This window comes from Bombina bombina, chromosome 7 (genome assembly GCF_027579735.1).
Source record: "Bombina bombina isolate aBomBom1 chromosome 7, aBomBom1.pri, whole genome shotgun sequence".
Classification (NCBI taxonomy): domain Eukaryota; kingdom Metazoa; phylum Chordata; class Amphibia; order Anura; family Bombinatoridae; genus Bombina; species Bombina bombina.
In genome coordinates this window covers 308,158,336-308,184,946 of record NC_069505.1, presented here as the reverse complement: position 1 = coordinate 308,184,946, position 26,611 = coordinate 308,158,336, and the positions used below count along the sequence as shown (strand labels likewise).

General features: G+C 40.7%; 1 protein-coding gene across 1 annotated transcript in view; it reads left to right on the top strand.

Annotated features, from left to right (window-relative positions):
• The window catches only part of LOC128666372 (contactin-4-like), a 438,445-nt gene that overhangs the window by 380,078 nt on the left and 31,756 nt on the right, over window positions 1-26,611 (top strand). The window contains exon 17 of the mRNA XM_053720931.1: window positions 13,014-13,084. Within this exon, the coding sequence (XP_053576906.1) occupies window positions 13,014-13,084 (71 nt within the window). The remainder of the gene's footprint in view (window positions 1-13,013; window positions 13,085-26,611) is intronic.

Below are 26,611 nucleotides of genomic sequence, written 5' to 3'. Positions count from 1 at the left end.
TTTTAACTAGGTATAATAGATATTAAATAGTTATTAACTATTTAATATCTACCTAGTTAAAATAATTACCCAATTACCTGTAAAATAAATCCTAACCTAAGTTACAAATACACCTACACTATCAATAAATTTAATAAACTACAAACATCTATCTAAAAATACAATTAAATTAACTAAACTAAATTACAAAAAAAAACAAACACTAAATTACAAAAAATAAAAAAAAGATTACAAGATATTTAAGCTAATTACACCTATTCTAAGCCCCCTAATAAAATAATAAACCCCCAAAATAAAAAAATTCCCTACCCTATTCTAAATTAAAAAAAATTCAAAGCTCTTTACCTTACCAGCCCTTAAAAGGGCCTTTTGTGGGGCATGCCCCAAAGAATTCAGCTCTTTTGCATACAACAAATACAATACCCCCCCCCCCCATTACAACCCACCACCCACATACCCCTATTCTAAACCCACCCAAACCCCCCTTAAAAAAGCCTAACACTACCCCCCTGAAGATCTCCCTACCTTGTCTTCACCACACCGGGCCGAACTCCTGATCCGATCCGGGCGATGTCTTCCTCCAAGCGGCAAAGAAGAATTCTTCCTCCGGCGATGTCATCCTCCAAGCGGCAAAGAAGAATTCTTCCTCCGGCGACGTCTTCCTCCAAGCGGCAGCAAAGTCTTCATTCTTCCGGCGGCATCTTCAATCTTCTTTCTTCGCTCCGCCGCCGCGGAGCATCCATCCCGGCCGACTGCTGAACTTGGAATGAGGTACCTTTAAATGACGTCATCCAAGATGGCGTCCGCCGAATTCCGATTGGCTGATAGGATTCTATCAGCCAATCGGAATTAAGTTAAAAAAATCTGATTGGCTGATTGAATCAGCCAATCAGATTCAAGTTCAATCCGATTGGCTGATCCAATCAGCCAATCAGATTGAGCTCGCATTCTATTGGCTGATCGGAACAGCCAATAGAATGCGAGCTCAATCTGATTGGCTGATTGGATCAGCCAATCGGATTGAACTTGAATCTGATTGGCTGATTCAATCAGCCAATCAGATTTTTTTAACTTAATTCCGATTGGCTGATAGAATCCTATCAGCCAATCGGAATTCGGCGGACGCCATCTTGGATGACGTCATTTAAAGGTACCTCATTCCAAGTTCAGCAGTCGGCCGGGATGGATGCTCCGCGGCGGCGGAGCGAAGAAAGAAGATTGAAGATGCCGCCGGAAGAATGAAGACTTTGCTGCCGCTTGGAGGAAGACGTCGCCGGAGGAAGAATTCTTCTTTGCCGCTTGGAGGATGACATCGCCGGAGGAAGAATTCTTCTTTGCCGCTTGGAGGAAGACATCGCCCGGATCGGATCAGGAGTTCGGCCCGGTGTGGTGAAGACAAGGTAGGGAGATCTTCAGGGGGGTAGTGTTAGGCTTTTTTAAGGGGGGTTTGGGTGGGTTTAGAATAGGGGTATGTGGGTGGTGGGTTGTAATGGGGGGGGGGTATTGTATTTGTTGTATGCAAAAGAGCTGAATTCTTTGGGGCATGCCCCACAAAAGGCCCTTTTAAGGGCTGGTAAGGTAAAGAGCTTTGAAATTTTTTTAATTTAGAATAGGGCAGGGAATTTTTTTTATTTTGGGGGTTTATTATTTTATTAGGGGGCTTAGAATAGGTGTAATTAGCTTAAATATCTTGTAATCTTTTTTTTATTTTTTGTAATTTAGTGTTTGTTTTTTTTTTGTAATTTAGTTTAGTTAATTTAATTGTATTTTTAGATAGATGTTTGTAGTTTATTAAATTTATTGATAGTGTAGGTGTATTTGTAACTTAGGTTAGGATTTATTTTACAGGTAATTGGGTAATTATTTTAACTAGGTAGATATTAAATAGTTAATAACTATTTAATATCTATTATACCTAGTTAAAATAATTAACAATTTACCTGTAAAATAAATATTAACCCTAACATAGCTACAATGTAATTATTAATTATATTGTAGCTATCTTAGGGTTTATTTTATAGGTAAGTATTTAGATTTAAATAGGAATATTTTAGTTTATAAATGAATTAGATTAATTTAATATAAATTTAGTTAGGGTTAGATAGAGTTAATATAGTTAATATAAATACTATAGTAACTATATTAACTATATTAACCCTAATATAATTAGGGTTAATATAGTTAATATATATAATGTAATACCTATATTAACTATAATATACTTAGGGTTAATATAGATAATATAGCTGGCGGCGGGGTAGGTAGATTAAATTAGGGGTTAATCATTTTAATAGAGATGGCGGCGGTGTAAGGGGCTTACATTAGGGGTTAATAATTTTTATATAGGTGGCGGCGGTGTAAGGGGTCAGATTAGGGGATAGATAAGGTAGATGGCGGCGGTTTTAGAGGCTCACAGTAGGGGGTTAGTTTATGTAGATGGCGGCGGGGTCCGGGAGCGGCGGTTTAGGGGGTAATAACTTTATTAGGGATTTCGGGGGGGGGGGGATCGCGGTTGACAGGGAGATAGACATTGCGCATGCGTTAGGTGTTAGGTTTATTTTAGCAGATCGCGGTTGACAGGGAGATAGACATTGCGCATGCGTTAGGTGTTAGGTTTATTTTCTAGTTAGTTTAGGGAGTTACGGGGCTCCAATAGTCAGCGTAAGGCTTCTTACGGCTGCTTTTTGTGGCGAGGTGAAAATGGAGTAAGTTTTCTCCATTTTCGCCACGTAAGTCCTTACGCTGCATATTGGATACCAAACTGCGCGGGTTTGGTATACCTGCCTATGGCCCAAAAAACTGCGGGCGACGGCAGAAATATACGGGCGTAACTTCTAGGTTACGCCGTATATGTGATACCAAATCCGCGCAAATATTGGCGTCGCCGGCTTTTGCGGGCGGCGATTTATATCGGATCGACCCCATGGTTGTTAAGTACTTGTTGACATATTCAATGGCTGTTTCACACCTCGTAAGATTACATTACAGTCGTTTTTAATTAACTCTTTTGTTAAAAAAGTATATATTTTTTTCAGTATGTCCAATTATTGATTAAAAACGCCCTGTTTTCTGGCGAGATTTACATCTTTACATCAAAAATCACTTAGGGAAATTAGTTTATTTTAGTGAGAAGTGATTGCAACTTTTCTCATCTTCTAAAACAGAATTTAATAGTTCTCTCATACTGTAAATCATGAAACTGCTAAGTGATGAGGTTTACTCCATTGCAATAATGTAACCATAAAAATGTCACCAAAACTGAAAAACTGCACTGTCGAGAAGAGGGTTTGTCTTTATGCAACTTCTATTACTGCAAGAAGATGGTGACCCAGGGTTCTGGATATTCTAAATTGGGGTTTTTAAAAACACAATTGATGTGCCATCTAATATTTATTTTTTTTAAATGTTATCTCAGTTGCTAACAAGCAAGAAAGAATAGCAAATGGCAAAATCACGGTCACAAAGAAGCAATTCCATTTGAAATTTCTTTTATGTGAATTGGAAACATTTGCAGAACGTGATTGCTACACGCCATTTCTAGATGTTACGCTCATAACTTCTGATTTTGCCCCTTCCCGTCAGATCCTGTTAGTTGTATGGGTTATCACGCACTAAATACATGTTAGTTTTTGTAAGCCCATTGAAGACGGACTATACAATAGTGATGAATAGAGCTTTAATTAATTTAGACCATGTATACATTTCGAATGTGCCCATTTCAGAGTCTTGCACATTCAAAATTGTCTTGAAATACTTAAAGGTATGTCAAAAAGGCCATTTTGGGACTTTACCAAATGCGTATACAAAAAGTATATAAAAAACAAGTATAAATACTGTGTAAAATACTTCCCTTAATAGAGATCGCTGCCTTCCCTGGTCCTCCTTAACCGTATATAGGATAGTTGATGCACTGTATCCCTTTGAGAATCAAGCTGGATATGTCTCCTTGCTTCTCCGACCAGGTCAAACTTCTTTTAACCTCCAAAAGATAATAGCCCAAAATAGCGTAGTAACATCATACAATGGGTCACATCAATGGAAGATACTCACAAGATTTAAAGTGAAGATCAACTTTTATTGCCGGAATCATCAACAGGAACGATGATATACAGCTTAATACACGTTTATTAACACGTTTATTAAAAACACAGTTAAAAGCTCTACGTGTTTCAGCAATTATATTGCCTTTATCAAGAGCAAATCAAAAGCATGTCAGGTAAGCTGATAAGTGTAAGATGGTAACGAGAAAAGATTGCTTCAAAACGAAAAGTGCCCTTTTTTGTCCAAAAATAAATCAGCCAATACTTTGTATCAACTCCAGTGTTTTGTATAGGAGTATGCTTTATGCTGTAGAATAGACATTAAAAACTAGATTTACTATCCCTGTGGGCAGACAGGTTCACAGGTAGTGAACTTATCCGCCAATTGCCACTTGTGATGCTCTATCGCATGGGGAAAGAGGATTCTTGTGTAATTCTACACACTGCTCTGGTGCAACAAATTGCTCTAGAGCAGGGACGTCAATCACCCTGAACGAGCGATTGTCTGGGGGGATTCATCTCTCCATATCTGAGGTTTCAGGGAGAGAAAAAAGAAGCGGTTTTTGGCTTCTTAAATATGTGGCAGCAGGCTCGCTTATGCGCACCTGCTCCACGTAGCACTAAAAGCTACGAATGCAATTAAAAAAATTGATCCCTAAGTGCTGGATGTTCCAAAACCTACGTGCTGCTGTATATTGCTTTTCTCTTTTTTCCATCCAAAAATGCACAAGGATTTTTAGTATTTCCAATACATTTATATTTCCCATCAGACAAAGTATGCAACCGTATCAGTGAACCTCATCAAAAGAGCATATTCCCAGTTTGTCAAGTGATAAAACTGCAATTCATTCCATTTTATAGGCGTACAAGTCGAGCGGTATTTATTGCTCCCGCTCGCTCGCTAACTCCACTAGAAGTAAGGTTTTAATATATGATTTATATTTATATATATACTTGTATTGATATATACATATATATATATATATATATATATAAATATATTTTTAAAAATACATTCTATAATATAAAAGGCCAAGTGTGTTTGTGCAAAGCTGTCATGTACAGTAGAGACTGCGCAAGGACAAACACACCTGCCCTTCAACAAACTGACCTGTCCACCGTGAGAACTATAGGCATGAAGGGGGCGGGCCGGCCCGGCATGATGAGACGGGCTGGGCATGACAGGGGCGGGCCGGGCGTGGCAGGGGCAGGGCCAGATGACCGTGTCAGGGGCAGGTGTGACGGGCCGGGGCCGGGCAGGAGCGTCCATGTATATGAGAGAGAGAGCAACAGAGAGGAGGGGAAAGAGAGAGCAACAGAGAGGGGGGAGGGAGAAAAAGAGAGGTGGGAGAGATAGCAAAAGACTGGAGAGAGAGAGCAAAAGAGAAGGGAGAAAGAGCAAAAGAGAAGGGAGAGAGAACAAAAGAGGGTGGAGATAGAGCAAAAGAGGGGGGAGAGAGCAAAAGAGAGGGGGGAGAGAGAGCAAAAGTGAGGGGAGAGAGAGAAAGCAAAAGAGAAGGGGGAGAAAGAGAGCAAAAGAGAGGGGGAGAGAGAGAAAGCAAAAGAGAAGCGGGAGAGCACAAAAGAGAGGGGGGAGAGAGAGAGTGCAAAAGAGAGGGGGAGAGAGAGAGCAAAAGAGAGGAGAGAGAGCAAAAGAGTGGGGGAGAGAGCAAAAGAGAGGAGGAGAGAGAGAGTGCAAAAGAGGAGGGAGAGAACAAAAGAGGAGGGGGAGAGAGAGCAAAAGAGGGGGGAGAGAGAGCAAAAGAGGGAGGAGAGAGCAAAAGAGGAGGGAGAGAGAGCAAAAGAGGGGGGAGAGAGAGCAAAAGAGGGGGGAGAGAGCAAAAGAGAGGGGGAGAGAGAGCAAAAGAGAGGGGAGAGAGAGAAAGCAAAAGAGAAGGGGGAGAAAGAGAGCAAAAGAGAGGGGGAGAGAGAGAGCAAAAGAAAGGGGGAGAGCGCAAAAGAGAGGGGGAGAGAGAGAGCGCAAAAGAGAGGGGGAGAGAGAGCAAAAGAGAGGAGGAGAGAGAGCAAAAGAGAGGGGGAGAGAGAGAGCAAAAGAAAGGGGGGTGAGAGAGAGCACAACAGAGAGGGGGAGAGAGAGAGCAAAAGAGAGGAGGAGAGCAAAAGAGAGGGGGAGAGAGAGAGCAAAAGAAAGGGGGGTGAGAGAGAGCGCAAAAGAGAGGGGGAGAGAGAGCGCAAAAGAGAGGGGTAAAGAGAGAGTGCAAAAGAGAGGGGGAGTTAGAGAGTGAAAAAGAGAGGAGGGAGAGAGAGAGCAAAAGAGAGGAGGAGAGAAAGCAAGGGATGGGGGAGAGAGAGAGCAAAAGAGAGGGGGAGAGAGAGCAAAATAGGGGGGAGAGAGAGCAAAAGAGGGTAGAGAGAGAGAGCAAAAGAAAGGGGGGAGAAAGAGAGAGCAAAAGAGAGGGAGAGAGAGAGCAAAAGAGAGGGGGAGAGAGAGAGAACAAAAGAGGGGGAGAGAGAGAGCGAAACAGAGGGGGGAGAGAGAGAGCAAAAGAGAGGGAGGAGAAAAAGAGAGCAAAAGAGGGCAGATAGAGAGAGCAAAAGAAAGGGGGAGAAAGAGAGAGCAAAAGAGGGGGAGAGAGAGAGCAAAAGAGAGGGGGGAGAGAGAGAGAAAAAGAGGGGGAGAGAGAGCGAAAGAGAGGGGGGAGAGAGAGAGCAAAAGAGAGGGGGGAGAGAGAGAGAGAGCAAAAGAGAGGGGGAGAGGGAGCACAAAAGAGAGGGGGAGAGAGAGAACGAACAAAAGAGAGGGAGTAGAGAGAGAGCAAAAGAGAGGGAGAGAGAGAAAGCAAGGAGTGGGACTGCTGTCCTGCAAAAAATGGCCATTGTAAACGGGCTTTAGGACTAGTATAGCATATTCTGCTATGTGCAAAGCACTTGAATGTGACATATGTACAGTAAATACACAGTATTTATTAAAAAATAATATTGCATAAATATGCTTTAACATGTTTTCATCTACTTGACTGCAAATGGCTCCAATGCACTTATAAATGTGTCTATATATGAGTACATATGTATTTATACTTGTATATATGTCTGTAAATACATATGTACACATACAAATACATATGTACACACATATAAACATACATTTAGATATGTTTATATATGTTTCTCTATGTTAAAGCCCTTTGTCTGCCTTTTTTTCCGACACCCTAGATCTCATATATTTGAGCCCCTATAACTTTTTGTGCAATATTTTTAAAAAAAATAATTTTCATTAGATAGTGTTATTATGAGTGTAACTGTACTTTTTAATGAATTTTTATGTGTTTGGTGACACTTTTTTGTTTTGTAAAACAGTTAACCAGAGCTCTGAGGTCGCGGAGAGATGGGAGAGATAGCAAAAGACCGGAGAGAGAGAGCAAAAGAGAAGGGAGAAAGAGCAAAAGAGAAGGGAGAGAGAACAAAAGAGGGTGGAGATAGAGCAAAAGAGGGGGGGAGAGAGCAAAAGAGAGGGGGAAGAGAGAGCAAAAGTGAGGGGAGAGAGAGAAAGCAAAAGAGAAGGGGGAGAAAGAGAGCAAAAGAGAGGGGGAGAGAGAGAAAGCAAAAGAGAAGCGGGAGAGCACAAAAGAGAGGGGGGAGAGAGAGAGTGCAAAAGAGAGGGGGAGAGAGAGAGCAAAAGAGAGGAGAGAGAGCAAAAGAGTGGGGGAGAGAGCAAAAGAGAGGAGGAGAGAGAGAGTGCAAAAGAGGAGGGAGAGAACAAAAGAGGAGGGGGAGAGAGAGCAAAAGAGGGGGGAGAGAGAGCAAAAGAGGGAGGAGAGAGCAAAAGAGGAGGGAGAGAGAGCAAAAGAGGGGGGAGAGAGAGCAAAAGAGGGGGGAGAGAGCAAAAGAGAGGGGGAGAGAGAGCAAAAGAGAGGGGAGAGAGAGAAAGCAAAAGAGAAGGGGGAGAAAGAGAGTAAAAGAGAGGGGGAGAGAGAGAAAGCAAAAGAGAAGCGGGAGAGCACAAAAGAGAGAGGGGAGAGAGAGAGTGCAAAAGAGAGGGGGAGAGAGAGAGCAAAAGAGAGGAGAGAGAGCAAAAGAGTGGGGGAGAGAGCAAAAGAGAGGAGGAGAGAGAGAGTGCAAAAGAGGAGGGAGAGAACAAAAGAGGAGGGGGAGAGAGAGCAAAAGAGGGGGGAGAGAGAGCAAAAGAGGGAGGAGAGAGCAAAAGAGGAGGGAGAGAGAGCAAAAGAGGGGGGAGAGAGAGCAAAAGAGGGGGGAGAGAGCAAAAGAGAGGGGGAGAGAGAGCAAAAGAGAGGGGAGAGAGAGAAAGCAAAAGAGAAGGGGGAGACAGAGAGCAAAAGAGAGGGGGAGAGAGAGAGCAAAAGAAAGGGGGAGAGCGCAAAAGAGAGGGGGAGAGAGAGAGCGCAAAAGAGAGGGGGAGAGAGAGCAAAAGAGAGGAGGAGAGAGAGCAAAAGAGAGGGGGAGAGAGAGAGCAAAAGAAAGGGGGGTGAGAGAGAGCACAACAGAGAGGGGGAGAGAGAGAGCAAAAGAGAGGAGGAGAGCAAAAGAGAGGGGGAGAGAGAGAGCAAAAGAAAGGGGGGTGAGAGAGAGCGCAAAAGAGAGGGGGAGAGAGAGCGCAAAAGAGAGGGGTAAAGAGAGAGTGCAAAAGAGAGGGGGAGTTAGAGAGTGAAAAAGAGAGGAGGGAGAGAGAGAGCAAAAGAGAGGAGGAGAGAAAGCAAGGGATGGGGGAGAGAGAGAGCAAAAGAGAGGGGGAGAGAGAGCAAAATAGGGGGGGAGAGAGAGCAAAAGAGGGTAGAGAGAGAGAGCAAAAGAAAGGGGGGAGAAAGAGAGAGCAAAAGAGAGGGAGAGAGAGAGCAAAAGAGAGGGGGAGAGAGAGAGAACAAAAGAGGGGGAGAGAGAGAGCGAAACAGAGGGGGGAGAGAGAGAGCAAAAGAGAGGGAGGAGAAAAAGAGAGCAAAAGAGGGCAGATAGAGAGAGCAAAAGAAAGGGGGAGAAAGAGAGAGCAAAAGAGGGGGAGAGAGAGAGCAAAAGAGAGGGGGGAGAGAGAGAGAAAAAGAGGGGGAGAGAGAGCGAAAGAGAGGGGGGAGAGAGAGAGCAAAAGAGAGGGGGGAGAGAGAGAGAGAGCAAAAGAGAGGGGGAGAGGGAGCACAAAAGAGAGGGGGAGAGAGAGAACGAACAAAAGAGAGGGAGTAGAGAGAGAGCAAAAGAGAGGGAGAGAGAGAAAGCAAGGAGTGGGACTGCTGTCCTGCAAAAAATGGCCATTGTAAACGGGCTTTAGGACTAGTATAGCATATTCTGCTATGTGCAAAGCACTTGAATGTGACATATGTACAGTAAATACACAGTATTTATTAAAAAATAATATTGCATAAATATGCTTTAACATGTTTTCATCTACTTGACTGCAAATGGCTCCAATGCACTTATAAATGTGTCTATATATGAGTACATATGTATTTATACTTGTATATATGTCTGTAAATACATATGTACACATACAAATACATATGTACACACATATAAACATACATTTAGATATGTTTATATATGTTTCTCTATGTTAAAGCCCTTTGTCTGCCTTTTTTTCCGACACCCTAGATCTCATATATTTGAGCCCCTATAACTTTTTGTGCAATATTTTTAAAAAAAATAATTTTCATTAGATAGTGTTATTATGAGTGTAACTGTACTTTTTAATGAATTTTTATGTGTTTGGTGACACTTTTTTGTTTTGTAAAACAGTTAACCAGAGCTCTGAGGTCGCGGAGAGATGGGAGAGATAGCAAAAGACCGGAGAGAGAGAGCAAAAGAGAAGGGAGAAAGAGCAAAAGAGAAGGGAGAGAGAACAAAAGAGGGTGGAGATAGAGCAAAAGAGGGGGGGAGAGAGCAAAAGAGAGGGGGGAGAGAGAGCAAAAGTGAGGGGAGAGAGAGAAAGCAAAAGAGAAGGGGGAGAAAGGTAGCAAAAGAGAGGGGGAGAGAGAGAAAGCAAAAGAGAAGCGGGAGAGCACAAAAGAGAGGGGGGAGAGAGAGAGTGCAAAAGAGAGGGGGAGAGAGAGAGCAAAAGAGAGGAGAGAGAGCAAAAGAGTGGGGGAGAGAGCAAAAGAGAGGAGGAGAGAGAGAGTGCAAAAGAGGAGGGAGAGAACAAAAGAGGAGGGGGAGAGAGAGCAAAAGAGGGGGGAGAGAGAGCAAAAGAGGGAGGAGAGAGCAAAAGAGGAGGGAGAGAGAGCAAAAGAGGGGGGAGAGAGAGCAAAAGAGGGGGGAGAGAGCAAAAGAGAGGGGGAGAGAGAGCAAAAGAGAGGGGAGAGAGAGAAAGCAAAAGAGAAGGGGGAGAAAGAGAGCAAAAGAGAGGGGGAGAGAGAGAGCAAAAGAAAGGGGGAGAGCGCAAAAGAGAGGGGGAGAGAGAGAGAGAGCAAAAGAGAGGGGGAGAGAGAGCAAAAGAGAGGAGGAGAGAGAGCAAAAGAGAGGGGGAGAGAGAGAGCAAAAGAAAGGGGGGTGAGAGAGAGCACAACAGAGAGGGGGAGAGAGAGAGCAAAAGAGAGGAGGAGAGCAAAAGAGAGGGGGAGAGAGAGAGCAAAAGAAAGGGGGTGAGAGAGAGCGCAAAAGAGAGGGGGAGAGAGAGCGCAAAAGAGAGGGGTAAAGAGAGAGTGCAAAAGAGAGGGGGAGTTAGAGAGTGAAAAAGAGAGGAGGGAGAGAGAGAGCAAAAGAGAGGGGGAGAGAGAGCAAGGGATGGGGGAGAGAGAGAGTAAAAGAGAGGGGGAGAGAGAGCAAAATAGGGGGGAGAGAGAGCAAAAGAGGGCAGAGAGAGAGAGCAAAAGAAAGGGGGGAGAAAGAGAGAGCAAAAGAGAGGGAGAGAGAGAGCAAAAGAGAGGGGGAGAGAGAGAGAACAAAAGAGGGGGAGAGAGAGAGCGAAACAGAGGGGGGAGAGAGAGAGCAAAAGAGAGGGAGGAGAAAAAGAGAGCAAAAGAGGGCAGATAGAGAGAGCAAAAGAAAGGGGGAGAAAGAGAGAGCAAAAGAGGGGGAGAGAGAGAGCAAAAGAGAGGGGGGAGAGAGAGAGAAAAAGAGGGGGAGAGAGCGAAAGAGAGGGGGGAGAGAGAGAGCAAAAGAGAGGGGGGAGAGAGAGAGAGCAAAAGAGAGGGGGAGAGGGAGCACAAAAGAGAGGGGGAGAGAGAGAACGAACAAAAGAGAGGGAGTAGAGAGAGAGCAAAAGAGAGGGAGAGAGAGAAAGCAAGGAGTGGGACTTCTGTCCTGCAAAAAATGGCCATTGTAAACGGGCTTTAGGACTAGTATAGCATATTCTGCTATGTGCAAAGCACTTGAATGTGACATATGTACAGTAAATACACAGTATTTATTAAAAAATAATATTGCATAAATATGCTTTAACATGTTTTCATCTACTTGACTGCAAATGGCTCCAATGCACTTATAAATGTGTCTATATATGAGTACATATGTATTTATACTTGTATATATGTCTGTAAATACATATGTACACATACAAATACATATGTACACACATATAAACATACATTTAGATATGTTTATATATGTTTCTCTATGTTAAAGCCCTTTGTCTGCCTTTTTTTCCGACACCCTAGATCTCATATATTTGAGCCCCTATAACTTTTTGTGCAATATTTTTAAAAAAAATAATTTTCATTAGATAGTGTTATTATGAGTGTAACTGTACTTTTTAATGAATTTTTATGTGTTTGGTGACACTTTTTTGTTTTGTAAAACAGTTAACCAGAGCTCTGAGGTCGCGCTATCCCAACGCGTGTTAAATTAAATAACGCTCAATCGATCGCATTTACTTTCAACTTGTGATACAAGAGATATAGCCGACGAGCACAAACAGCCACGATAAACCCAATATCGCTCGCGTGTAACTGTTAGTTCGCCACTCGTAATCTCGCTCTTTTTTGGAAATTTAACTTCAATGTCCCCTTAAAGGGACACAAAACACAAACTTTTTCTTGCATGATAAAGAAAGACCATGCAATTTAAAGTGACTTTCTAATTTACTCCTATTATCATTTTTTCTTCATTCTCTTGAAAAAGCAGGAATTTAAGCTAAGAAGACGGACCATTTTTTGTTCAGTACCTAGGTAGCGCTTGCTGATTGGTGGCTACATTTAGCTGTTGTGTTTATGGACTGACAGTATTAAGTGTACATGAGACATCATTAACTACTGTTAAAGGGATAGTAAACCCCAAAATTTTATTTTATGATTCAGATAGAACATACAATTTTAAACAACTTTCCAATTTAATTCTATTATCAAATTTTCTTCATTATCTTGTTATCCATTGCTGAAGGGACAGCATTGCACTACTGACAGGAAGCTGAAAACATCTATTTAGCCAATCACAAGAGACAAATGTGTGCAGGCACCAATTAGCAGCAGCTCCCACTAGTGTATGATATGTGCGTATTCATTTTTTAACAAGGGATACTAAGAGAACGAAGCACATTTTAAAATAGAAGTGAATTTAAAAGTGTCTTAAAATGACATGCGCTATCTGAATCATGCAAGTTTAATTTTGACTTTCCTATCCCTTTAAGTTTGAAAAGTAACTGAACCTTTAATTATTCTGTGCTGTATGAAATCTGACTTTGCACAAATGACTTAGCTGAATCATAATTACTAACAATGACCAGAGCACAACCTCACAGTATACTTACAGACTTAATGCGCTGCTCTCCACATCATTTCTGTAAATGTACCTTACACCTAACCAATATTCCCCATACCTTCATCTATCATGCATCAAGCACACAAAACATAGACCCATTTTTCACCCACTGCTGTTAATATCACATATTTTGCTCTTTCTTGTCTGTCAGCATTACCCCTATATTCACTAATTGCAATTTCCATACCTATGCTCTTTCTATACCCTGTTCTTGCTCTCATATCACATTATCTTTTGGTATGCTCCTAGTAATATCTAGGACTAATGGCAGTCACCAGTCTCAGCATTCTCCTTCTGACATGTCCCTCTATTTGGCAGTTCCTGAGGTTTCCACGGCTAATGTTAGCGGCGGAGGAGGCAGCAAGAGTGAGCTGGTCATCACATGGGAGGTAAGAACCATGTAACGTGTCTATGAGATGAAATTCTCTGCTTATGTACAAATGTATGCATGTGTTGCAGTGTAGTGTCTGTTTGCCCTCTTTGAGTTGGTAGATATATGTGTTGCTGTAGAATTTTTAGATGTAGTAATTTTTCATTAGGTCTCAGAACCATGCTCCTTCTTTCGTTAGCGGCTAGTTTCCTTCTCCACCAAAAAAATGCCTCTCTGGGATGAGCAGAGGTAAGGGAACACATAAATAACATAACCCATAATCCCTTTGTTGCACATGATTCCTTATGCTTCCTCCAGCACAAATGAGCATTCACTTGAAGGAGTAGAAAGTTAGCGGCCAAATGGAGCCAAAAATGCATGAAGAAATCTAGATTCCCCCACATGGATCATCACACAAACCCCAGAGGGAGAAGTAAAAGGGTTAATGCATTTGACTCAACTTACCATGTCTCTTCTCTTTAATTGCTTTGTGCAATGTTGCCACAGTGCAAGAAGTTAGTCAACAAAATTCTGTCTGCATCCTAAAACACAGATGCCATAACCTTGCCAGCATTTGCTTAGGTGCAACATTCCTGAGGAGAACTAGGGTACTCCCTTTGCTTTGGCTGTGCTGTTGTCTGATGATTGAAGTGGTGTATCACCTACAGAAATCATCAGGATGCTTTTGAATTCTTATCAGAAGTTCTTGTGAACTCACCATCCACTCTCACACTGGTCTGCAGTCAACATTTGTTCTGGGACATTCACACATTTTGTAAGTCTGTCCCCAATATTTCAGGTGTCCCAATTTTTCCTGAATTTGCCTTGGAGAGTTTTGAGCTACTTATCTAGCGCTAGTTGGCCCTAAAAGAGAGCTATGTATTTGGCGTGTGGTTGCCCAAGATGAGTGCTACTTATTTAGTGCTTGAAATCACTATTCCCACCAAGGTGTGTGTGCTCTTTGGTAAACAGTGATTTCTCTCTCTAAATAAGTAGCACTGCTTTTGGGTATTCTTGTGATTTTGTGCAGATTGGATTGTTCCACTAATGTCATAGTAAGTGGCTAGTTGGTCATTCCTTTTACTGTGGTATGTTGGCAGTAGGGATTGAGAAGAGCATTAGCTGTGTCTGTGTTTGCGGCAGCAAAGCATATAGAAAGTTATATCTTGAAATGTTCTCCTAATTGTTTCTCATAACCAGATTCCAAAAACCACATCAAGCTAGACACCATCATCTATTGACTGTTTTTTGGGGGGTTTATTTAGCAGTTAGTTTAGAATGATATCAGTTTTCTTTAGGTCACATCTCATGGACTCCTCTATATGCTATCACAGTGTACCTTGTCCAGAAGATAAATGTCTTTATGTTTTGTGATGGTAAACGCTAGGATTTACCATCACTTTAAGATAGCTCAGACTTGTCAGCTTACCTGAACTTTTTCTCAGGGGAATATCAGGAGTAATCAAGTATTGATCAATGCATAAAATCATTAAAAAATTATAGCTCATCCTAACCAGACTAACCCTGCCCCCTCCCTGATTATTAAGAGCTATTTAAATCATCCAGTCAGCATGCAGACCTTCTGCTGTTTTTAAAAAAGTGATGCAGTAAGACAACAAATACACATGGATTAAGCAGATTCCTTTTGTATCTGTCATCTAAAATGGCTGGGTGGTAATTTCCGTGTGTTGGTCCATACTCACAACTAGTCTTAAATTAAAAAAACCTTATGAGGTACTTAATAGGCTCATGCATTCTGAGGTTTTTGAATGCTTCTGAATGCTGAAGAAGGCGGAAAGGCGGCTTTCAAGGCCCTTGAAAGCCGCCTATTATCTCAATGCATTTGACAGTTTTTGATAGCTAGAGGGTGTTAGTTCATGTGTGCTTTATAGATAACATTGTGCTCAAGCCCATGGATTTATTTGTGTCAGCTCTAATTGCCTAAAATGCAAAAGAACTGAGATAAAGGGGCAGTCTGCAGAGGCTTAGATACAAGGTGATCACAGATGTAAAAAGTATACTAACATAACAGTGTTGGTTATGCAAAACTGGGAAATCTTTTTAAACAATACAACTTTTGGTGTTTACTGTCCTTTTAAGTATCGATCATTTGGATTGTGATTAAAAAAAAATAACACTGGGACACGTTGTGTCTTGGCATACAAATATTATATAAGTTCAAAATTGTTTCAATATTCTTATTAAAATTAGGATATATTTCTTTAGTACAGGCTTTATGGTCTATGCAGTTTTCCAGTTAAACTAGCAATTGATGAAATTAACTATTGCATGAATTATCAAGTCATTTTCTTCAGCAGTCATTTGAAATTGCTGATCGTAATAGAATTTATAAAAGAGGACACCAAACTGGAGAATACTTTGCAGTATTTGTGATGGCATTAAAACGGAGAACAGGCGTGTTATATTAGAGAATAATTGCAAACTACACTGAGAGATGTGATCTTGATTGCACTGTTAAATTAAGCAATAAAAGAAATAAAATATGCGCACTATCCCAATCATAACGGTCAACTGCAACAGCAACAAAAATTTCAAATAGAGAAAACAAATACATGTACTATGTCCCCAAACCCATATGAAAAGGAGGTTTTCAGAAGTATCTTATGGCTCCTTGCAGTAGCTTAACTCTTAGGGCTAGATTTATCAAGCCCCTACGGCTGCAAGTTCTCACAAGAACTTGCTCGCCGTGATTTATCAAGCAGCAGTCACCAGACCGCTGCTTTCCTAAGCTCGAAATTCAATCTCCTCGGTCGAGTCCGACCGAGGAGATTGACAGCTCCTGCCCGCGCGTGATTGGCTGTGCATGGGCAGGGGGCGGGATTGCACGCAAGCGCAAAATTACGCTCGTGTGCAATATTAATTACCTGCGGGTAATTTTGCCCCGCCACAGGCGAGTTGAGGCGTACAGGGGCACGTATACATGCCCCTGTACGCCTCAGCTGTGATAAATCTAGCCCTTAGTAGTAGATCAAAATCTGTTGATTGATAATTATCTGAAACAGCTGCAGATAATCGTGTTACAATGTCAACAAGATCCCAATCAGCCATTTTCATGGTTTATTGGTTCATTTTATGATCACAATCCAAGTTATTGATACTTAAAGGGAAATTAAACACTTTGAGATGGTAATATAAAATAATAAATTGTATATATAAAAACACTGCAATATATTTTGATTATTTATTTTGTCCCCTTTTCCTGTATTTTCATTCTGAAATGTTGAGCTTTTCAGTTCCTGTAAGAAATGAAAGTGCAGAACACTGTTATATTCCACACAAACATTGGCTGCCCACTCTTTTGATCTTTTTATAACTGTCCCTAATTGGCCACAGCAGAGAAGGTAACCTAAGTTACAACATGGCAGCTCCCATTGTTTTATAGATACTAAAACTTTACACTTTGTCAATATTTAAACAGCTACATCTACAGTACATGTTATTCTTAGACTAATATTTTCTCATCATTCTGTCTAGCATTTACAGGGTTATTTTTTACTTATCAAATTACAAAAGGTAAATACATACACAGAGTACACTTTTTGACTTATTACAGAGCACTGCAAAAACTTTAGTACACACTGACTTTACATTTTACCATATTGGATGACAAAAAGCAGTGTCAGCTAGCAGATACCAACGCTACCCGCTCAATTAATTAAAGCACTTTTACACTAATAAAAATGTGCAAAATCAATAATCAAACATACACACACATGTCCACTATACCAATAACACCCTTGTTCAAATCCCTTAGAAAGACAAATCTCTTTGGTTTTAAAGCATTACAAGCAACTATACGATAATAAAATGCTATAACCCATTACGCATGTTTATCAGGTGTGTTATTACTATTGAAAAGAAAATAAATTGAATTCAAAGAAATATTTGATGTGACCCTCCCTCCCCCTTTACCTTCAACATTTATATTGCCTATAGCTTTTATATATATATATATACTATATATATATATATATATATATATATATTTACTGTATATCTATATATACATACACACACATATATATATACTGTATATCTATACATACACACATATATATATATATATATATATATATATATATATATATATATATATAATATATGTGTGTATGTGTGTATATATAATCCTAATATAGATACTAAACCTACTTCCCCCTCTCGCCCCCGCACCAGCAGAAATCTGCACACTGTGGACGCTCCCCAACTCTCCAATCTTATTCAACTACGCCTCCCCCACACTTCCACAATATCCTGCCCTGACCTTGCTAAAACCCACTATAACAATACTCTCTCTGCTGCACTTGACACTCTCGCTCCACCCCAACCTCGCAAAGCCCCACGTCGTCAGCTCCAACCCTGGCACTCCCAACAAACTCGTCACCTACAAAAATGCTCCCCCACTGCTGAGCGTGTCTGGAGGAAATCCCACTCTGAACATGATTTTATGCACTAAAAATTCATTCTCTACCCTTACACCTCTGCCCTTCGCTTAGCTAAGCAACTACTTCTCCTCTCTTATACCCACTCACTCCTCAAACCCTAAAAGACTCTTCTCTATTTTCAACTCTCTCCTCTACCCACCTGCACCACCCCCCTCATCTGCATTCAGTGCTCAAGACCTTGCTGACTATTTTCTCAATAAAATACTTGCAATCTCGAGGAAACATCCCAACACAAACCTGCAATCTCCCAACTCCGCTCCCAGTCACCCCCTCTTCCACTCTCTGCACCCTCCTCCCAACCACTGAGAGTGAAGTGGCTTCCCTTTTGTCTTCCTCACACCTCACTACCTGCCCACTTGACCCTATTCCTTCACATCTAATCCCTCCTCTGTCTACCACCCTCACTCCAGCTCTTACTCACATATTTAACCTATCCCTTTCTACTGGCTCATTCCCTGCCTCCTTCAAACATGCGAAGGTCACCCCCATCCTCAAAAAACCCTCCCTCGACCCTAACTCCCCTGCAAACTACCGCCCCATATCACTGCTCCCACTAGCTTCAAAACTCCTTGAAAAACTAGTTTTCAATCGCCTAACCCACTTCCTGTCCTCTAACTCATTGCTCGACCCCCTGCAATCTGGCTTCCATCCCCAACACTCAACTGAAACTGCCCTCACCAAGGTTACTAACGATCTCCTTTCTGCTAAAAACAAAGGCTACTACTCTATACTCATCTTACTTGACCTATCTGCTGCCTTTGACACTGTTGACCATATCCTTCACCTGCGGTCTCTCAGTTCTCTTGGTCTCTGTGACACTGCCCTCTCCTGGATTCACTCTTATCTCTCTAACAGATCCTTCTCAGTCTCTTTTGCTGGTGACTCCTCCTCTCTATTGTCCCTGTCTGTTGGAGTACCTCAAGGCTCTGTCCTGGGTCCTCTACTCTTCTCTATCTACACTTCTTCACTGGGTAAACTTATCAACAGCTATGGCTTCAGCTATCACCTCTATGCTGATGATACCCAGATCTACCTTTCCACCCCTGCACTCTCTCCTTCTGTCAACTCTCTCATCAGCGACTGCTTATCTGGCATTTCCTCCTGGATGGCCTCTCACCACCTAAAAATAAATATGTCCAAGACCGAACTACTTCTAATTCCCCCCTCTAGCTCCACTCCAGTCTCTAATTTTTCTATCACTGTTGGCGGCACCACTATCTCCCCATCACCCCAAGTCCGCTGCCTCGGAGTAACGCTTGACTCAAATCTGTCCTTCATTCCCCACATCCAACTGCTCTCTTCATCCTGCCGCAACCACCTACGTAATATCTCCAAAATTCGCCCGTTTCTTAGTGCTGAAACTACCAAACAGCTCATCCACTCCCTGGTAATTTCCCGACTTGACTACTGTAACAACTTACTAACTGGCCTCCCTCTTTCCCGCCTCTCTCCCCTCCAATCCATCCTAAATGCATCTGCCAGACTAATCCACCTCTCTCGACCCTCTGTTTCTGCTGCGCCTCTCTGTGAGTCCCTTCACTGGCTCCCCATTCACAACAGAGTTAAATTCAAAATTCTCACCCTGACCTACAAAGCCCTCACCAATGCTGCCCCACCCTACCTGTCCTCACTCATCAACAAATATACTCCTGCCTGTCCCCTATGATCCAACAACGACCTGCTTCTTGCGTCCTCTACCATCACCTCCTCTCATTCTAGACTACAGGACTTCTCTAGTGCGGCACCAACCCTCTGGAATGCACTTCCTCGAGATGTCAGACTTGCCCCTAACCTCTCCTCCTTTAAACGTTCCATAAAGACCTTTCTGTTCAGGGAAGCTTATCACCCGACTTAACAAACTAACTTCAATTAACTAACAGTTGCCCTCTATCTCCTCACTAATATCATTCTCACCTCTGCAGTCCCCACCTCCTGTTTCCAATCCTCCTACCCATCTAGATTGTAGGTTCCCACGGGAACAGGGCCCTCAATTCCCCCTGTATTTGTCTGTAATATTTTGTGTCTTTATCGTATTGTTTCTCCACAGTACTGTTATCCTTGTACCCATGAGCAGCGCTGCGGAATCTGTCGGGGCTTTATAAATAAAGAAGAATAATAATAATACTGTATATCTATACATACATACACACACACACACACACACATATATATATATACTGTATATATATATATATATATATATATATATATATATATATATATATATATATATCAAAGTGTAAAAATGAAAGAAAATTTAGAAAATTCAACAAAGCTAGAAAAAGAGTAAAGGATGCCCTAACCAACACTCTCCATGCAAATTTAATAAAATATACAGTGAATCAGCATATGAAGGGAGATCTGAGTCTTCATAAATCAAGATACATGAATGCACAATGTTCAAAAAATCTTAATTTTTTTTTATCAATTACCTACAACTAAAATTAATGCAGCATATATAGTACACCTTAAATATGTTAAAAGACACCTATGGCCATGGTGATAAAGGACCCCAGAAACAATAAGATGTCTATAAGGCTAAATAATTCTTGTACTGACTATTACAAAGTCAATGATTAGCTACAAAGCAGTGAGCTCCAAGAGTTCCCAATCCCAATTAATATTAATATTAATATTAATGACAGAAAGTATAGTTGCATTTATTTCCAAACAATATCAACCATTAATGTTGCTTTAAGTCATCAGATTAGTGAGCATATGTCGCATAGAGGTGGCTATTGTTAGAAGCAGTTCATGCGGGTTAAGCAGCAAGCAAGAATAGAAGTTATAGAAAGCGGAGTAACAGTCCCACAGTATTGGAAGGTGAAGCAGGCAATATATACAACACGATCAAATGTATTTAGTTGATTACAGCCTCCTGCTCCTACTGAGAGTAATTCTCTCGCCTAAGGGGCCCCTCTAATTCTCACCACTTCCAGATGATCCGTATGTTAACAAAACTGCTGTTGGTCGCTTACCCGCTTGTAGCCTTTCCACACCTCTATGAAACGCTATCCTGCATACTGGACTGTTCTGACGTCCTCAGTGGCCAAAAAAGGTGTTACAGCAGACTGCTATACTTGCTTGCTGCTTAACCCGCATGAACTGCTTTTAACAATAGCCACCTCTATGCGACATATGCTCACTAATCTGATGACTTTAAGCAACATTAATGGTTGATATTGTTTGGAAATAAACGCAACTATACTTTCTGTCATTAATATTAAGACCCCTGCCTTACTATTCTGGACTGTACCAATTAGATGTCTTTAATATATGCAAACTAGAATCCAAGCATCTTTATTTTTGGACATATTTCTAACAATGACTTTCCATTATGGTGTAAAAAACTGATGAATTGATTGGAAATTCTTGGAGCTCACTGCACTGTTTGTGGCTAATCATTGACTTTGCAATAGTCAGTACAAGAATTATTTAGCCTTATAGACATCTTATTGTTTTTGGGGTCCTTTATCACCATGGCCATAGGTGTCTTTTAACATATTTAAGGTGTACTATATATGCTGAATTAATTTTAGATGTAGGTAATTAATACATTTTTGTAAGATTTTTTTAACATTGTGCATTCATGTACCGTATCTTGATTTATGTAGACTCAGATCTCCCTTCATATGCTGATTCACTGTATATTTTATTAAATTTGCAAGGAGAGTGCTAGTTAGGGCATTCTTTTCTCTTTTTCTTGATTTGCTGAATTTTATAAATTTTCTTTCTTTTTTACATTTTGATTAATTTGATCAATGCCCCCTGAGCACCCTGAGATATAAACACTATTTGTTCATCTCAGGTTCTCCAACATAATATTATTAATTTGGGTTGTTTCTTGAGCTGCAGTGATCAATACTAAATTATATATATATATATATATATATATATATATATATATATATATATATATATATATATATATATATATATATACTCACAGGCCACTTTATTAGGTACCCCTTGCTAGTACCGGGTTGGACCCCCTTTTGCCATCAGAACTGCCTTAATTCTTCATGGCATAGATTCAACAAGGTGTTGGAAACATTCCTCAGAGATTTTGGTCCATATTGACATGATAGCATCACGCAGTTGCTGCAGATTTGTCAGCTGCACATCCATGATGGGAATCTCCCGTTCCACCACATCCCAAAGGTGCTCTATTGGATTGAGATCTGGTGACTGTGGAGGCCATTGGAGTACAGTGAACTTATTGTCATGTTCAAGAGACCAGTTTAAGATGATTTTAGCTTTGTGACATGGTGCATTATCCTGCTGGAAGTAGCCATCAGAAGATAGGTACACTGTAGTCATAAAGGGAATGACATGGTCAGCAACAATACTCGGGTAGGCCGTGGCATTTAAACAATGCTCATTTGGTACTAAGGGTCCCAAAGTGTGCCAAGAAAATGCCCTCCACACCATTACACCACCACCAGCCTGAACCATTGATACAAGGCAGGATGGATCCATGCTTTCATGTTGTTTACGCCAAATTCTGACCATCTACCATCTGAATGTCGCAGCTAAAATCGAGACTCATCAGATCAGGCAATGTTTTTGCAATATTCCATTGTCCAATTTTGGTGAGCCTGAGCGAATTGTAGCCTCAGTTTCCTGTTCTTAGCTGACAAAAGTGGCACCCGGTGTGATCTCCTGCTGCTGTAGCCCATCTGCTTCAATGTTCGATGTGTTGTGCCTTCAGAGATGATATTCTGCATACCTTGTTTGTAACGAGTGGTTATTTGAGTTACTGTTGCCTTTCTATCATCTTGAACCAGTCTACCCATTCTCTTCTGACCTCTGATATCAACAAGGCATTGTCTTCCACACAACTGCCGCTCACTGGATATTTACTAATTTTCTGACCATTCTCTGTAAATCCTAGAAATGGTTGTGTGTGACAATCCAAAGTGCGTCTGTCACCAACAACAATGCCATGTTTAAAGTCACTTAAATTCTCTTTCTTCCCCATTCATCTAGATGCCTAAATTCATTGAGTTGCTGCCATGTGATTGGCTGATTAGCAGTTTGTGTTACCAAGCAATTGAACAGGTGTACCTAATAAAGTGGCCAGTGAGTGTATATATACACATACATATGCACACATACATACATACACACACACATATATATATGTGTGTGTGTGTATATATACACACAATATAAAGTTACAAAAATAAATTAATTTATTTGCTAAATAAATGCTGACTGGGAACATCCTCCACCCACATGTTAAAAAATAGGGTCCAATACCTCAAGACAAATTAAATTTGTACTCATATTTTTAGTTAAAAAATATAAAAGAAATTAGTTATTGTAATAAATGTAATTTACCTGTATATACTACTCATATACTCAGTTAGAAAATGTGGTATAAATGCACATGCTTAATTACCTAATGAGATGTGTAAAATTAGCTTTTTTGCATAACAAATTACTAACGCCTAGATTTAGAGTTTGGCGTTAGCCGTCAAAACCAGCGTTAGAGGCTCCTAACACTGGTTTTGGGCTACCGCTGGTATTTAGAGTCAGTCAGGAAAGGGTCTAACGCTCACTTTGCAGCCGTGACTTTTCCATACCGCAGATCCCCTTACGTCAATTGCGTATCCTATCTTTTCAATGGGATGTTTCTAACGCTGGTATTTAGAGTCGTGTCTGAAATGAGCGTTAGAAATCTAACGACAAAACTCCAGCCGCAGAAAAAAGTCAGTAGTTAAGAGCTTTCTGGGCTAACGCCAGTTTATAAAGCTCTTAACTACTGTGCTCTAAAGTACACTAACACCCATAAACTACCTATGTACCCCTAAACCGAGGCCCCCCCACATCGCCGCCACTCTATTAAAATTTTTTAACCCCTAATCTGCCGCTCCGTACACTGCCGCCACCTACGTTATCCCTATGTACCCCTAATCTGCTGCCCCTAACACAGCCGACCCCTATATTATATTTATTAACCCCTAATCTGCCGCCCTCCACCTACCTACAATTATTAACCCCTAATCTGCCGACCGGACCACACCGCTACTATAATAAATGTATTAACCCCTAAAGCTAAGTTTAACCCTAACTCTAACACCCCCCTAACTTAAATATAATTTAAATCTAACAAAATAAATGAACTATTATTAAATAAATTATTCCTATTTAAAGCTAAATACTTACCTGTAAAATAAATCCTAATATAGCTACAATATAAATTATAATTATATTGTAGCTATTTTAGGATTAATATTTATTTTACAGGCAACTTTGTAATTATTTTAACCAGGTACAATAGGTATTAAATAGTTAATAACTATTTAATAGTTACCTAGTTAAAATAATTACAAAATTACCTGTAAAATAAATCCTAACCTAAGTTACAATTAAACCTAACACTACACTATCAATAAATAAATAAATAAAATAAAATACCTACAATTATCTACAATTAAACCTAACACTACACTATCAATAAATAAATAAAATAAAATACCTATAATTATCTACAATTAAACCTAACACTACACTATCAATAAATTAATTAAATACAATACCTACAAATAAATACAATTAAATAAACTAACTAAAGTACAAAAAATAAAAAAGAACTAAGTTACAGAAAATAAAAAAATATTTACAAACATTAGAAAAATATTACAACAATTTTAAACTAATTACACCTACTCTAAGCCCTCTAATAAAATAACAAAGACCCCCCCAAAAAAAATGCCCTACCCTATTCTAAAATTAAAATAGAAAAGCTCTTTTACCTTACCAGCCCTGAAAAGGGCCCTTTGCGGGGCATGCCCCAATAATTCAGCTCTTTTGCCTGTAAAAAAAAACATACAATACCCCCCCCAACATTACAACCCACCACCCACATACCCCTAACCTAACCCAAACCCCCCTTAAATAAACCTAACACTAAGCCCCTGAAGATCTCCCTACCTTGTCTTCACCACACCGGGTCCCGATCTGTCCAGAAGAGCCTCCGAAATCTTCATCCAAGCCCAAGCGGGGGCTGAAGAGTGACGTCCATCCTCCGGCTGAAGTCTGGATCCAAGCGGCGGCTAAAGAATTCCATCTTCGGGCAGAAGTCTTCATCCTATCCGGGCAGAAGAGTCGATCCGGACCGGCAAACATCTTCATCCAAGCCGCATCTTCTCTGTTTTTCCATCCGATGACGACCGGCTCCATCTTGAAGACCTCCGGCGCGGATCCATCATCTTCTTGCGACTTCCTAAGTCCGAATGAAGGTTCTTTTAAATGACGTCATCCAAGATGGCGTCCCTCGAATTCCGATCGGCTGATAGGATTCTATCAGCCAATCGGAATTAAGGTAGGAAAATTCTGATTGGCTGATGGAATCAGCCAATCAGAATCAAGTTCAATCCGATTGGCTGATCCGATCAGCCAATCAGATTGAGCTTGCATTCTATTGGCTGTTCCAATCAGCCAATAGAATGCGAGCTCAATCTGATTGGCTGATCGGATCAGCCAATCGGATTGAACTTGATTCTGATTGGCTGATTCCATCAGCCAATCAGAATTTTCCTACCTTAATTCCGATTGGCTGATAGAATCCTATCAGCCAATCTGAATTTGAGGGACGCCATCTTGGATGACGTCCCTTAAAGGAACCGTCATTCGTCAGGAAGTCGTCGGTGAAGATGGATGTTCCGCGTCGGCGGGATGACCATGGATCCGGAAGAAAGAAGATTGAAGATGCCGCTTGATAGAAGACTTCAGCCCGATCATGGACCTCTTCAGCTCCCGCTTGGATGAAGACTTCAGTCGGATCATGGACCTCTTCAGCTCCCGCTTGGATCAAGACTTCAGCCGGATCATGGACATCTTCAGCCCCCCGCTTGGGCTTGGATCAAGGCATCGGAGGCTCTTCTGGATCGATCGGTGAACCCGGCGTGGTGAAGACAAGGTAGGGAGATCTTCAGGGGCTTAGTGTTAGGTTTATTTAAGGGGGGTTTGGGTTAGATTAGGGGTATGTGGGTGGTGGGTTGTAATGTTGGGGGGGGTATTGTATGGTTTTTTTTTACAGGCAAAAGAGCTGAATTCTTTGGGGCATGCCCCGCAAAGGGCCCTTTTCAGGGCTGGTAAGGTAAAAGAGCTTTTCTATTTTAATTTTAGAATAGGGTAGGGCATTTTTTTATTTTGGGGGTCTTTGTTATTTTATTAGGGGGCTTAGAGTAGGTGTAATTAGTTTAAAATTGTTGTAATATTTTTCTAATGTTTGTAAATATTTTTTTATTTTTTGTAACTTAGTTCTTTTTTATTTTTTGTACTTTAGTTAGTTTATTTCATTGTATTTATTTGTAGGTATTGTATTTAATTAATTTATTGATAGTGTAGTGTTAGGTTTAATTGTAGGTAATTGTAGGTATTTTATTTAATTTATTTATTGATAGTGTAGTGTTAGGTTTAATTGTAACTTAGGTTAGGATTTATTTTACAGGTAATTTTGTAATTATTTTAACTAGGTAACTATTAAATAGTTATTAACTATTTAATAGCTATTGTACCTGGTTAAAATAATTACAAAGTTGCCTGTACAATAAATATTAATCCTAAAATAGCTACAATATAATTATAATTTATATTGTAGCTATATTAGGATTTATTTTCCAGGTAAGTATTTAGCTTTAAATAGGAATAATTTATTTAATAATAGTTCATTTATTTTGTTAGATTTAAATTATATTTAAGTTAGGGGGGTGTTAGGGTTCGGGTTAGAGTTAGCTTTAGGGGTTAATACATTTATTATAGTAGCGGTGTGGTCCGGTCGGCAGATTAGGGGTTAATAATTGTAGGTAGGTGGAGGCGACATTGGGGGCGGCAGATTAGGGTTTAATAAATATAATATAGGGGTCGGCGGTGTTAGGGGCAGCAGATTAGGGGTACATAGGTATAATGTAGGTTGCGGCGGTGTACGGAGCGGCAGATTAGGGGTTAAAAATAATATGCAGGGGTCAGCGATAGCGGGGGCGCAGATTAGAAGTTAATAAATATAATATAGGGGTCGGCGGTGTTAGGGGCAGCAGATTAGGGGTACATAGGGATAATGTAGGTGTCGGCGG